This window comes from Oncorhynchus gorbuscha, linkage group LG07 (genome assembly GCF_021184085.1).
Source record: "Oncorhynchus gorbuscha isolate QuinsamMale2020 ecotype Even-year linkage group LG07, OgorEven_v1.0, whole genome shotgun sequence".
NCBI lineage: Eukaryota > Metazoa > Chordata > Actinopteri > Salmoniformes > Salmonidae > Oncorhynchus > Oncorhynchus gorbuscha.
Genome location: NC_060179.1, coordinates 86,334,227 through 86,349,634, shown reverse-complemented (window position 1 = coordinate 86,349,634; position 15,408 = coordinate 86,334,227). Strand labels below are relative to the sequence as shown.

At 40.4% G+C, this 15,408-nt stretch overlaps 2 protein-coding genes across 6 annotated transcripts in view; both read right to left on the bottom strand.

Moving 5' to 3' along the window:
• Positions 1–15,408, bottom strand: part of LOC124039065 (AT-rich interactive domain-containing protein 4B-like) — a 908,546-nt gene that overhangs the window by 511,407 nt on the left and 381,731 nt on the right. The gene's annotated exons all lie outside the window — the stretch shown is intronic.
• disc1 (DISC1 scaffold protein) overlaps positions 1–15,408 on the bottom strand; it is a 149,845-nt gene that overhangs the window by 29,447 nt on the left and 104,990 nt on the right. The window contains exons 12-14 of one of the 5 annotated variants that reach the window (XR_006839723.1): positions 15,345–15,388; positions 12,722–12,766; positions 3,958–3,987 (exon numbers count right to left, since the gene is read on the bottom strand). Coding sequence is in view for 2 of the 5 variants with exons in the window: in XM_046357664.1 (XP_046213620.1) it covers positions 7,261–7,554; positions 12,722–12,766 (339 nt within the window). In the remaining 3 variants the exon portion in view is untranslated. Of the gene's footprint in view, positions 1–3,957; positions 3,988–7,158; positions 7,555–12,721; positions 12,767–15,344; positions 15,389–15,408 lie in introns of those variants that run through there. The other 4 variants (XR_006839724.1, XR_006839722.1, XM_046357664.1 and 1 more) reach the window with 4 other exon arrangements.

Below are 15,408 nucleotides of genomic sequence, written 5' to 3'. Positions count from 1 at the left end.
TAAATGTAAATGTAAATGTCTCTGTTCTCTGTTAAAATCCCGTTAGCTCGATGTTGTCCGTATCTTTGTTCAGCCACATCTCAGTGAACCATAAGATGTTACAGTTTTTAATGTCCCGTTGGTAGGATACTTTTGATCATAGGTCATCCATTTTATTGTCTAATGATTGCACGTTAGCGCGAAGAATGGAAGGCAGTGGGATTTTACTCGCTCTGAGAATGCCTGATCTACTGCCACTTTTCCGGCATCTTTTCTTCATGCAAAAGGCGTGGATCTGGGACTGTTCCAAAGAAAGCAGGATATCCTTCTCATCGGACTCGTTAAAGGAAAAAGTGTCTTGCAGTCCGCGGTGAGTAATCGCTTCTCTGATGTCCAGAAGTTATTTTCGGTCATAAGAGACGGTAGCAGCAACATTGTGTACACAATAACTAAAAACAATAAGCTACACAAAATGCAAAAAAATAACAAAATAGCACAATTGGTTGGGAGAATGTAAAACGTCAAAAAAACATAAAAACATGTTATTTGGCGTCATCTTTACACTGATGTCAGATCAGGGTCATATTGGAGGTCATGTTTACACTGATGTCAGATCAGGGTCATATTGGAGGTAATGTTTACACTGAGGTCAGATCAGGGTCATATTGGAGGTAATGTTTACACTGAGGTCAGATCAGGGTCATATTGGAGGTAATGTTTACACTGAGGTAAGATCAGGGTTAAAACCGCCTCAGGGCCACAATAAGGCAAGTCTGCTGGTTTGATGCATTAGCTTTAGAATAATATTTATCATTAGCTTTAGGATAATATTTATCATTAGAATAATATTTATCAATAGCTTTAGGATAATATTTATCATTAGAATAATATTTATCATTAGCTTAATAATAATATTTATCATTAGAATAATATTTATCAATAGCTTTAGAATAATATTTATCATTAGAATAATATTTATCATTAGCTTTAGAATAATATTTATCATTAGAATAATATTTATCAATAGCTTTAGGATAATATTTATCATTAGAATAATATTTATCATTAGCTTTAGAATAATATTTATCATTAGAATAATTTTTATCATTAGAATAATATTTATCAATAGTTTTAGGATAATATTTACCATTAGAAAATTATTTATCAATAGCTTTAGAATAATATTTATCAATAGCTTTAAAATAATATTTACCATTAGCTTTAGAATAATATTTATAAATAGCTTTAAAATCATATTTATCATTGGCTTTATAATAATCTTTATCGTTAGAATAGTATTTATCAATAGCTTTAAAATAATTGTATCATTAGCTTTAGATAATTTGTTTTCTTAGCTTCAGAATGATCTTTATCATTAGTTTTAGAATACTCTTTATCATTAGCTTCAAAATTATCGTATCATTAGAATAATATTTATCAAAAGCTTTAAAATACTTTTTAGCAACAACTTTAGAATAATCTTTGTTATTAGCCATAGAATGTTCTTTATCGTTAGCTTTAAAATAATGTTTAGCTCTAGCTTAAGCTTTAGCATACAGTAGAGTAGAGAGAAAGTGAATTGGTGCCTACCTCTGGGTGAACATCCTCCATGCATATGTATATACTGTACTCGATACCATCTACTGTATGCTGCTCTGTACCATCACTCATTCATATATCCTTATGTACATGTTCCTTATCCCCTTACACTGTGTATAAGACAGTAGTTTTTTTTGGAATTGTTAGTTAGATTACTTGTTGGTTATCACTGCATTGTCGGAACTAGAAGCACAAGCATTTCGCTACACTCGCATTAACATCTGCTAACCATGTGTATGTGACAAATAAAATTTGATTTGATTTGATTTGATTTAACCAGACCATCCCCTGGCACAGTGCTATATTAACCAGACCATCACCTGACACAGTGCTATATTAACCAGACCATCACCTGACACAGTGCTATATTATTATTACTATATTAACCAGACCATCACCTGACACAGTGCTATATTAACCAGACCATCCCCTGGCAAAGTGCTATATTAACCAGACCATCCCCTGGCACGGCACAGTCCTATATTAACCAGACCATCCCCTGGTACAGTGTTATATTAACCAGACCATCCCCTGGCACAGTGCTATATTAACCAGACCATCCCCTGGCACGGCACAGTGCTATATTAACCAGAACATCCCCTGGCATGGCACAGTGCTATATTAACCAGACCATCCCCTGGCACGGCACAGTCCTATATTAACCAGACCATCCCCTGGTACAGTGTTATATTAACCAGACCATCCCCTGGCACAGTGCTATATTAACCAGACCATCCCCTGGCACGGCACAGTACTATATTAACCAGACCATCCCCTGGTACAGTGCTATATTAACCAGACCATCCCCTGGTACAGTGCTATATTAACCAGACCATCCCCTGGCACAGTGCTATATTAACCAGACCATCCCCTGGCACGGCACAGTGCTATATTAACCAGACCATCCCCTGGCACGGCACAGTGCTATATTAACCTCTTATGGCTGCATCCCTTGTTCTCAATTTCCACCTGAAGACATACCCAAATCTAACTGCCTGTAGCTCAGCTGCAGAGGAAAGGATATGCAAATTCTTGGTATCATTTGAATGGAAACATTCTGAAGTTTGTGGAAATGTTAATTGAATGTAGGAGAATATAACACAGTAGATCTGGTGGAAGGAAAGAAAAGAAAGAGCATCCGTTTTCTGTTTTTTATTGTTGTAGTATCATCTTTCACATGTACTAGAAAAGACACACAGTCAGATAGGATGCTGGAGATTATTTTGATGGATAACACAAGAGGGCAAGTCTTGCACAGTGTACAAAGTTTCAGCCTGATAACTTCAGGAATGGGTGAGCTACATGACATTTAGCATGAAGTCACCCAGGTGACCCACACAAGTTGCCCAAATGTACCCAAGTGGCCGTATTGGTGAAATTACCTATAACTATATACAACAGTGCAAATAACTATATACAACATATCAAAAAGCAATTCTAACACACACAAATTATATATATATATATATATATAATTTGTGTGTGTTAGAATTGCTTTTTGATATGTTGTATATAGTTATATATATATTTTTTTTTTTATATTAGAAAATACATTTTTAAATAAAAACAGTACACCCTTTGGAAGTCCACTACACAATATTTTGCTGTGCCATGTCCCATAGCAGTCTCTTTCTGATGTAAAGCAGAGGCAAACTGAACAAGTGGTGCAGTTCATGCGACACAGAACACAACGACGCCTCCATGCTGTGCCATTTTGGCCCTGAGGCACAGTCATGCCTGCAGTAATGAACTGTGGCATATGACCACCACTGGAGGCAGGAGTAGAGAGGGCAGCTTGGCACCGGGGGCTCCCAGTCGGAGTCGCTATCACTGTGAAAGAAAACATTAAAAAAATATTTGTATTGTATGAGCCTTTTGTCATCACATAAAATAAACAGATATGTATTGTATAGAGCAGAGGGAACCTTCACTAAGGTGAAGTGCTGTTCCATTCAACTCCGGCCATTGTTGTGGGCCTGCCCTACCCTGAACAGCACCCAATGGCTATTTCATATGGAAATGGAGAGGAGTAGCAGGCGCAGTGGCCATGTGTGTGTTTGCTGTTCTACTCCATTCCATTTGAATAAAAAAATGGAAAATATATATATCTGACACGGAAAATACAAACACACACACACACACACACACACACACACACACACACACACACACACACACACACACACACACACACACACACACACACACACACACACACACACACACACACACACACACACACACACACACACACACACACACACACACACACACACACACTTCATTGCAAATTGCAAAATATATATATTTTTTTGCAAATATATATATATATTTATATTTCATAAAATGGCATTAGCACTTACCCGTCCAGAAGTACGTCCTGTCCTTGCAGAAACAGCTCCTCAGTTCCTGTTTGAATCATAACACTCAAAGATTCCTCAAACAAAAACTCTTTCTCACTATCACTTTTTCACTTTCACTTTAGACTTCGCTACTCCCTGATTTATTAGCCATGATATCTTCAATGAAATCGTTGAAAATACAACTTCCTGAAATAGTGCTGCGCGTAACAAGCCTCACAGCAACTCCTCTGATAGTCAAGGCGAGAATGGTGTTCGTTACGCGTGCATTTACAAACAAGGAATGGTGGTCCCACAAAAACCATTACATACTGTTGGGCATTAATCAGAATTAGTTGGGTAACATTTTTATTTTTTTATTTTATTTCACCTTTATTTAACCAGGTGGGCTAGTTGAGAACAAGTTCTCATTTGCAACTGCGACCTGGCCAAAATAAAGCATAGCAGTGTGAACAGACAACACAGAGTTACACATGGAGTAAACAATTAACAAGTCAATAACACAGTAGGAAAAAAGGGGATTCTATATACAATGTGTGCAAAAGGCATGAGGAGGTAGGCGAATAATTACAATTTTGCAGATTAACACTGGAGTGATAAATGATCAGATGGTCATGTATAGGTAGAGATATTGGTGTGCAAAAGAGCAGAAAAGTAAATAAATAAAAAACAGTATAAAAACAGTATGGGGATGAGGTAGGTGAAAATGGATGGGCTATTTACCAATAGACTATGTACAGCTGCAGCGATCGGTTAGCTGCTCGGATAGCTGATGTTTGAAGTTGGTGAGGGAGATAAAAGTCTCCAACTTCAGCGATTTTTGCAGTTCGTTCCAGTCACAGGCAGCAGAGTACTGGATCGATAAGATGTTTTATTTTCATGATATGCTTATGAGTTATTTCCCATAAGAATGTATTTTGTTGTACTATAGTGGTGGGCCATTGGCAGTTATCTGTTCTCTGTCAGGACTAAGTTGCTTGGGCCGCAGAGAGGGGAGAGGTCAAGGTGTCATCATGTGTAAACATATCTTTTGCTCCACTGTGTCTGTGTGCCAGTGACTCCCTACTTTTCCCATCGGGGAGAGGAGGATGGCAGTGTCTGGAATCATTCTATGCTCCCTACTTTTCCCATCGGGGAGAGGAGGATGGCAGTGTCTGGAATCATTCTATGCTCCCTACTTTTCCCATCGGGGAGAGGAGGATGGCAGTGTCTGGAATCATTCTATGCTCCCTCTGTTGTTGTTCCTATCTTGACCTATAGCCTCACTCTCCTCTCCGTAAGCTTGTCCAGGATTGGTTGTATTTAGAATTGATTGTAAATCTAAATGACAATTTGATATATATCATAGGGTGGGGGTAATGTCTTGGTACCATTTTGTACCAAGGATGAGATAAGAGCTTTGTTTAGGAGACCAAACTGAACGATAATTTATAGCCAACTCTGTCTGGCTAGGGGATATTCCTCTCTGAAGTGAAGTCTTTCTTTGTGTTCCTAAGACCTGTGGTTTGTCATGTCGTCTAGGGGGGGTGGATCTTTGCTATAAAGGATCCCATTTGCCATTATGTTGGGATTCTCAAATTTTCATTAGAGATACTGAACTGTTGAAAGTCAAAATGCTATTGCAAAAGATTAATTATTATTAAAGGTGAAGATTAAGCATAACTCTGACTGGTGTGTGATTTGCTCTCTCATCATTTGGTAATTAAGGATATTTCCACGACAATACTGGCATTTACCTCAGCTCATTGGCTATCTACCCAGCTAGATTTCAAGAAGATCTGTGGTCATTGGGCAGAAATACAGTCAATCAACGAAGCTTCGCTAAAATTATTGGTGCGCAAGGTAGTCATTGCTCGTCGTCTTCAAATCAGTTCACTTCGGTCAATACTCCCCCGCAAAAAAACCAATGACGTTTGGCTGTGTTACAAACATCCAGAGGAATGTACTGAAACCCACCATGACTAGATAAACATCCAGAGGAATGCACTGAAACCCACCATGACTAGATAAACATCCAGAGGAATGCACTGAAACCCACCATGACTAGATAAACATCCAGAGGAATGTACTGAAACCCACCATGACTAGATAAACATCCAGAGGAATGCACTGAAACCCACCATGACTAGATAAACATCCAGAGGAATGCACTGAAACCCACCATGACTAGATAAACATCCAGAGGAATGCACTGAAACCCACCATGACTAGATAAACATCCAGAGGAATGCACTGAAACCCACCATGACTAGATAAACATCCAGAGGAATGCACTGAAACCCACCATGACTAGATAAACATCCAGAGGAATGCACTGAAACCCACCATGACTAGATAAACATCCAGAGGAATGCACTGAAACCCACCATGACTAGATAAACATCCAGAGGAATGCACTGAAACCCACCATGACTAGATAAACATCCAGAGGAATGCACTGAAACCCACCATGACTAGATAAACATCCAGAGGAATGCACTGAAACCAACCATGACTAGATAAACAATTGTTTACCGTGTGTAATTACGTCGAATGCTCCGTAAAAATTGATAGAAATGGAATTCACGGCACAAACGTGTTACAAAATGTTTCGATTTAGGGTATAAAAATGGATTTTATCAAAGATAACAGCACTTTATTTGATCACTGGGACCATCAGGAAGAAACATAAGAGCAAGATATCAGAATGTAAGTATTAATTTTACCTTCAGATGTGAATGTGTAAAAACTGTCATGGCGGAAAATGTTTTTGTTGTTGATTGCTCTTCTCAAACAAAAGCATGGTATTTGTTCACTGTAATAGCTATTTTAAGTTTTAAGTTTAAGTTTCATTACCAAGATCCTAATCTTTTGAAGGATGTAAGAACCTTGCATTTTCAAGAATGTTTATTGTTATGACGTTGTATTTTTGCAAACAGGATCAAAGGTAAACGATTTATTTTAATGCAGTTTGTAATTATGTTACGCTGGCTATTTTTTAAATATTTTTTTTATGGGGCTCTATGCTCAGATAATCGCATCGTATTCTTTCGCAGTAAATCCATTTTAAAATCTAATAACGCAGTTGGATTAGCAAGATTCTAGGCTTTCGATACATGTGAGACACTTGTATTTTCATGAATGTTTTATATGACTATTTATGTAGCGATCACCGTATGTTGTGGAATTTCAGGCCGCTAGCGGGTTCCGTTGCCAGAGAGTTAACACAGACCGACAAAGACAGTGTGGTGAAGAAGGCGCAACAGTGCCTCTTAAACCTCAGGAGGCTGAAGAAATTTGGCCTGAAACCACTAGCAAATTTACCAAAATGACTCAGATTTGATCATCCGTAGTAAACAGATGCAGATTGGGAACTTACAACCCTTGTCGAAGGAGTCGAAAGAAAAGAAATCATCACAATTACATGCCTTACAAATATTCCACTAGCAATCAGCCTACCCACAAATTGTACTCTTTTCATCAACACAACCACAGCTTTGTTCATTCTGGATGTAGAATGTATAACTTCAGCTCCTACCTGTTCACCGACCATGAGCAGATCCTCCTCCACCTTAACTCCATTCTCAGGAACACACCTGAATCCATGCCGTAACGACAGCGTCTCCTCCGCCCAAGGCTGTGCACACCACACCACACCGTTCAACCCCCAGGAAACTAAAACTCTGTCCCCTTCCACCCACTAACAATGCGTTAACCCTCCACCATAGAAAATAAAAATGGAAAGAAAAGACCAAGGAAAGAATAAATAAAGTAAGTATGGACAGAGCCCTCCACATGGAGAGAGAGAGAGAGAGAGCAAGATTGAGTTCCCAAAAGTTCTACTGAATTCTGGAGAAGACATAGATGGGGGCGGTGCAGCAGTGGCTAAGTGGAAATCATTAATTTCAAGTCATTATGGAAAGGACAAGGGGGTCATACACGCACAGTGGAGATCATATTGACACTGAGGTCAGATCAGGGTTATAGTGGAGATCATATTGACACTGAGGTCAGATCAGGGTTATAGTGGAGATCATATTGACACTGAGGTCAGATCAGGGTTATAGTGGAGATCATATTGACACTGAGGTCAGATCAGGGTTATAGTGGAGATCATATTGACACTGAGGTCAGATCAGGGTTATAGTGGAGATCATGTTGACACTGAGGTCAGATCAGGGTTATAGTGGAGATCATATTGACACTGAGGTCAGATCAGGGTTATAGTGGAGATCATATTGACACTGAGGTCAGATCAGGGTTATAGTGGAGATCATATTGACACTGAGGTCAGATCAGGGTTATAGTGGAGATCATATTGACACTGAGGTCAGATCAGGGTTATAGTGGAGATCATATTGACACTGAGGTCAGATCAGGGTTATAGTGGAGATCATATTGACACTGAGGTCAGATCAGGGTTATAGTGGAGATCATATTGACACTGAGGTCAGATCAGGGTTATAGTGGAGATCATATTGACACTGAGGTCAGATCAGGGTTATAGTGGAGATCATATTGACACTGAGGTCAGATCAGGGTTATAGTGGAGATCATATTGACACTGAGGTCAGATCAGGGTTATAGTGGAGATCATATTGACACTGAGGTCAGATCAGGGTTATAGTGGAGATCATATTGACACTGAGGTCAGATCAGGGTTATAGTGGAGATCATATTGACACTGAGGTCAGATCAGGGTTATAGTGGAGTTCATATTGACACTGAGGTCAGATCAGGGTTATAGTGGAGATCATATTGACACTGAGGTCAGATCAGGGTTATAGTGGAGATCATATTGACACTGAGGTCAGATCAGGGTTATAGTGGAGATCATATTGACACTGAGGTCAGATCAGGGTTATAGTGGAGATCATATTGACACTGAGGTCAGATCAGGGTTATAGTGGAGATCATATTGACACTGAGGTCAGATCAGGGTTATAGTGGAGATCATGTTGACACTGAGGTCAGATCAGGGTTATAGTGGAGATCATATTGACACTGAGGTCAGATCAGGGTTAAATTGAAGGTCAAATCAAATCATATTTGTCACATGCACGAATACAACAAGTGTAGACTTTACATTGAAATGCTTACTGACAAGCCCTTAACCAACAGTGCAGTTCAAGAAGAAGAAAATATTTACCAAGTAGGATACAATAAAAAGTTATAACAGAAGTAACACAATAACAATAACACTAGTGAGGCTATATACAGGGTATTACAGTACAGAGTAGGTGTAGAGGATATATACAGGGTATTACGGGTATAGAGTCAATGTGGAGGCTATATACAGGGGGTACCAGTACAGGGTCAATATGGAGGCTATATACAGGATATTACGGTACAGAGTCAGTGTGGAGGCTATATACAGGGGTCAGCGGTACAGAGTCAATGTGGAGGCTATATACAGTGCCTTGCGAAAGTATTCGGCCCCCTTGTACTTTGCAACCTTTTGCCACATTTCAGGCTTCAAACATAAAGATATAAAACTGTATTTTTGTGAAGAATCAACAACAAGTGGGACACAATCATGATGTGGAACGACATTTATTGGATATTTCAAACTTTTTTGACAAATCAAAAACTGAAAAATTGTCCGTGCAAAATTATTCAGCCCCCTTAAGTTAATACTTTGTAGCGCCACCTTTTGCTGCGATTACAGCTGTAAGTCGCTTGGGGTATGTCTCTATCCCTTTTGCACATCGAGAGACATCGAGAGACTGACATCCGGATTAGTCTCCCGCTCCTTGAAAGTGGCAGCTCTAGCCTTTAGCTCGATGCGGATGTTGCCTGTAATCCATGGCTTCTGGTTGGGGTATGTGGACGTACTGTCACTGTGGGGATGACGTCATCAATGCACTTATTGATGAAGCAGATGACTGAGGTGGTCTATTCCTCAATGCCATTGATGAATCCCAGAACATATTCGAGTCTGTCCTAGCAAAACAGTCCTGTAGTGAAGCAGCCTCGTCATCTGACCACTTCCGTATTGAGCGAGTCACTGGTGAGCAATACTCGGCCTTGTCTCAGGATGGTAAGTTGGTGGTTGAAGATTTCCCTCTAGTGGTGTGGGGGCTGTGCTTTGGCAAAGTGGGTGGAGTTATATCCTTCCTGTTTGGCCCTGTCCGGGTTATAGTGTCATCGGATGGGGCCACAGTGTTATCCTGACCCCTCCTGTCTCAGCCTCCAGTATTTATGCTGCAGTAGTTTATGTGTCGGGGATAGGGTCAGTTTGTTTATCTGGAGGTCACTTCTCCTGTCCTATTCGGTGTCCTGTGTAAATCTAAGTGTCGTTCTCTAATTCTCTCCTTCTCTCTTTCTTTCTCTCTCTCGGAGGACCTGAGCCCTAGAACCATGCCCCAGGACTACCTGACATGATGACTCCTTGCTGTCCCCAGTCCACCTGGCCATGCTGCTGCTCCAGTTTCAACTGGCCTGGGCCCTAGGACCATGTCCCAGGACTACCTGACATGAGGACTCCTTGCTGTCCCCAGTCCACCTGGCCATGCTCCTGCTCCAGTTTCAACTGTTCTGCCTTACTATTATTCAACCATGCTGGTCATTTATGAACATTTGAACATCTTGGCCACGTTCTGTTATAATCTCCACCTGGCACAGCCAGAGTCAATGAGGACTGGCCACCCCACATATGCTCTCTCTAATTCTCTCTTTCTTTCTCTCTCTCGGAGGACCTGAGCCCTAGGACCGTGCCCCAGGACTACCTGACATGATGGCTCCTTGCTGTCCCCAGTCCATCTGACTGTGCTGCTGCTCCAGTTTCAACTGTTCTGCCTTATTATTATTTGACCATGCTGGTCATTTATGAACATTTGAACATCTTGGTCATGTTCTGTTATAATCTCTACCCGGCACAGCCAGAAGAGGACTGGCCACCCCACATAGCCCGGTTCCTCTCTAGGTTTCTTCCTAGGTTTTGGCCTTTCTAGGGAGTTTTTCCTAGCCACCGTGCTTTTACACCTGCATTGTTTGCTGTTTGGGGTTTTAGGCTGGGTTTCTGTACAGCACTTTGAGATATCAGCTGATGTACGAAGGGCTATATAAATACATTTGATTTGATTTGATTTGATTTGATCTCGAGACTTGTTTAATATTAGACATCGCGCACCAGCTGTTATTGACAAATAGACACACACCCCCACCCCTCGTCTTGCCAAACGTAGTGTCCCAATTTGTAAGTCGCTCTGGATAAGAGCGTCTGCTAAATGACTTAAATGTAAATGTAAATGTCTCTGTTCTCTGTTAAAATCCCGTTAGCTCGATGTTGTCCGTATCTTTGTTCAGCCACATCTCAGTGAACCATAAGATGTTACAGTTTTTAATGTCCCGTTGGTAGGATACTTTTGATCATAGGTCATCCATTTTATTGTCTAATGATTGCACGTTAGCGCGAAGAATGGAAGGCAGTGGGATTTTACTCGCTCTGAGAATGCCTGATCTACTGCCACTTTTCCGGCATCTTTTCTTCATGCAAAAGGCGTGGATCTGGGACTGTTCCAAAGAAAGCAGGATATCCTTCTCATCGGACTCGTTAAAGGAAAAAGTGTCTTGCAGTCCGCGGTGAGTAATCGCTTCTCTGATGTCCAGAAGTTATTTTCGGTCATAAGAGACGGTAGCAGCAACATTGTGTACACAATAACTAAAAACAATAAGCTACACAAAATGCAAAAAAATAACAAAATAGCACAATTGGTTGGGAGAATGTAAAACGTCAAAAAAACATAAAAACATGTTATTTGGCGTCATCTTTACACTGATGTCAGATCAGGGTCATATTGGAGGTCATGTTTACACTGATGTCAGATCAGGGTCATATTGGAGGTAATGTTTACACTGAGGTCAGATCAGGGTCATATTGGAGGTAATGTTTACACTGAGGTCAGATCAGGGTCATATTGGAGGTAATGTTTACACTGAGGTAAGATCAGGGTTAAAACCGCCTCAGGGCCACAATAAGGCAAGTCTGCTGGTTTGATGCATTAGCTTTAGAATAATATTTATCATTAGCTTTAGGATAATATTTATCATTAGAATAATATTTATCAATAGCTTTAGGATAATATTTATCATTAGAATAATATTTATCATTAGCTTAATAATAATATTTATCATTAGAATAATATTTATCAATAGCTTTAGAATAATATTTATCATTAGAATAATATTTATCATTAGCTTTAGAATAATATTTATCATTAGAATAATATTTATCAATAGCTTTAGGATAATATTTATCATTAGAATAATATTTATCATTAGCTTTAGAATAATATTTATCATTAGAATAATTTTTATCATTAGAATAATATTTATCAATAGTTTTAGGATAATATTTACCATTAGAAAATTATTTATCAATAGCTTTAGAATAATATTTATCAATAGCTTTAAAATAATATTTACCATTAGCTTTAGAATAATATTTATAAATAGCTTTAAAATCATATTTATCATTGGCTTTATAATAATCTTTATCGTTAGAATAGTATTTATCAATAGCTTTAAAATAATTGTATCATTAGCTTTAGATAATTTGTTTTCTTAGCTTCAGAATGATCTTTATCATTAGTTTTAGAATACTCTTTATCATTAGCTTCAAAATTATCGTATCATTAGAATAATATTTATCAAAAGCTTTAAAATACTTTTTAGCAACAACTTTAGAATAATCTTTGTTATTAGCCATAGAATGTTCTTTATCGTTAGCTTTAAAATAATGTTTAGCTCTAGCTTAAGCTTTAGCATACAGTAGAGTAGAGAGAAAGTGAATTGGTGCCTACCTCTGGGTGAACATCCTCCATGCAGAATAAAAACTCTTCCAATTTCTGTAACAAAAGATGAACATTTTGTTGAAGCAACAATCATAACAACCTCATGAATTATTGAAAACATAATAATGTGTGTGTGTGTGTGTGTGTGTAACTGCAACATCATCATAATGAGGGGAAGCCAATTATTCATCTCCAAAATGACCTGATTCACACACACACATGCAAACACACACACATTAAAATAAAATATAACATGAATGCGGTGCTTTGTGAGCAGTTGTGGTTCTGTATGTTCAGTCCGTCTACAGTACTGTAGTTGTGGTTCTGTATGTTCAGTCCTTCTACAGTACTGTAGTTGTGGTTCTGTATGTTCAGTCCGTCTACAGTACTGTAGTTGTGGTTCTGTATGTTCAGTCTGTCTACAGTACTGTAGTTGTGGTTCTGTATGTTCAGTACTGTTACGAAATGTACAGACAGACTACCTCTACATACATGTACAGACAGACTACCTCTACATACATGTACAGACAGACTACCTCTACATACATGTACAGACAGACTTTACCAATAGATTATGTACAGCTGCAGCGATCGGTTAGCTGCTCAGATAGCTGATGTTTGAAGTTGGTGAGATAAAAGTCTCCAACTTCAGCGATTTTTGCAGTTCGTTCCAGTCACAGGCAGCAGAGTACTGGAACGAAAGGCGGCCAAATGAGGTGTTGGCTTTAGGGATGATCAGTGAGATACACCTGCTGGAGCGTGTGCTACAGATGGGTGTTGCCATCGTGACCAGTGAACTGAGATAAGGCGGAGCTTTACCTAGCATGGCCTTGTAGATGATCTGGAGCCAGTGGGTCTGGCGACGAATATGTAGCGAGGGCCAGCCGACTAGAGCATACAAGTCGCAGTGGTGGGTAGTATAAGGTGCTTTAGTGACAAAACGGATGGCACTGTGATAAACTGCATCCAGTTTGCTGAGTAGAGTGTTGGAAGCGATTTTGTAGATGACATCGCCAAAGTCGAGGATCGGTAGGATAGTCAGTTTTACTAGGGTAAGCTTGGCAGCGTGAGTGAAGGAGGCTTTGTTGCGGAATAGAAAGCCGACTCTTGATTTGATTTTCGATTGGAGATGTTTGATATGGGTCTGGAAGGAGAGTTTGCAGTTTAGCCAGACACCTAGGTACTTATAGGTGTCCACATATTCAAGGTTGGAACCATCCAGCGTGGTGATGCTAGTCGGGCATGTGGGTGCAGGCAGCGATCGGTTAAAAAGCATGCATTTGGTTTTACTAGCGTTTAAGAGCAGTTGGAGGCCACGGAAGGAGTGTTGTATGGCATTGAAGCTCGTTTGGAGGTTAGATAGCACAGTGTCCAATGACGGGCCGAAAGTATATAGAATGGTGTCGTCTGCGTAGAGGTGGATCAGGGAATCGCCCGCAGCAAGACCAACATCATTGATATATACAGAGAAAAGAGTCGGCCCGAGAATTGAACCCTGTGGCACCCCCATAGAGACTGCCAGAGGACCGGACAGCATGCCCTCCGATTTGACACACTGAACTCTGTCTGCAAAGTAATTGGTGAACCAGGCAAGGCAGTCACCTGAAAAACCGAGGCTACTGAGTCTGCCAATAAGAATATGCTGATTGACAGAGTCGAAAGCCTTGGCAAGGTCGATGAAGACGGCTGCACAGTACTGTCTTTTATCGATGGCGGTTATGATGTCGTTTAGTACCTTGAGTGTGGCTGAGGTGCACCCGTGACCGGCTCGGAAACCAGATTGCATAGCGGAGAAGGTACGGTGGGATTCGAGATGGTCAGTGACCTGTTTATTGACTTGGCTTTCGAAGACCTTAGATAGGCAGAGCAGAATGGATATAGGTCTGTAACAGTTTGGGTCCAGGGTGTCTCCCCCTTTGAAGAGGGGGATGACTGCGGCAGCTTTCCAATCCTTGGGGATCTCAGACGATATGAAAGTGAGGTTGAACAGGCTGGTAATAGGGGTTGCGACAATGGCGGCGGATAGTTTCAGAAATAGAGGGTCCAGATTGTCAAGCCCAGCTGATTTATACGGGTCCAGGTTTTGCAGCTCTTTCAGAACATCTGCTATCTGGATTTGGGTAAAGGAGAACCTAGAGAGGCTTGGGCGAGGAGCTGCGGGGGGGCCGGAGCTGTTGGCCGAGGTAGGAGTAGCCAGGTGGAAGGTATGGCCAGCCGTTGAGAAATGCTTGTTGAAGTTTTCGATAATCATGGATTTGTCGGCGGTGACCGTGTTCCCTAGCCTCAGTGCAGTGGGCAGCTGGGAGGAGGTGCTCTTGTTCTCCATGGACTTCACAGTGTCCCAGAACTTTTTGGAGTTGGAGCTACAGGATGCAAACTTCTGCCTGAAGAAGCTGGCCTTAGCTTTCCTGACTGACTGCGTGTATTGGTTACATACATGTACAGACAGACTACCTCTACATACATGTACAGACAGACTACCTCTACATACATGTACAGACAGACTATCTCTGTGTCTCTGTCTTTTGGAGAGCAGTAAGATGTTCGCTGTGGGTAGTTTGATGGTTGGTTGGGAGAAAAAAAAGAGTTGAAATACACAGGAGAGGGGGAAAGATGGATGTCCTTGTCTCACCTTCATTGTCCTGAAGATAAAGATGGTTAGGAGGACAGGCCAGGCTGCATAAAAAGAAAGGACA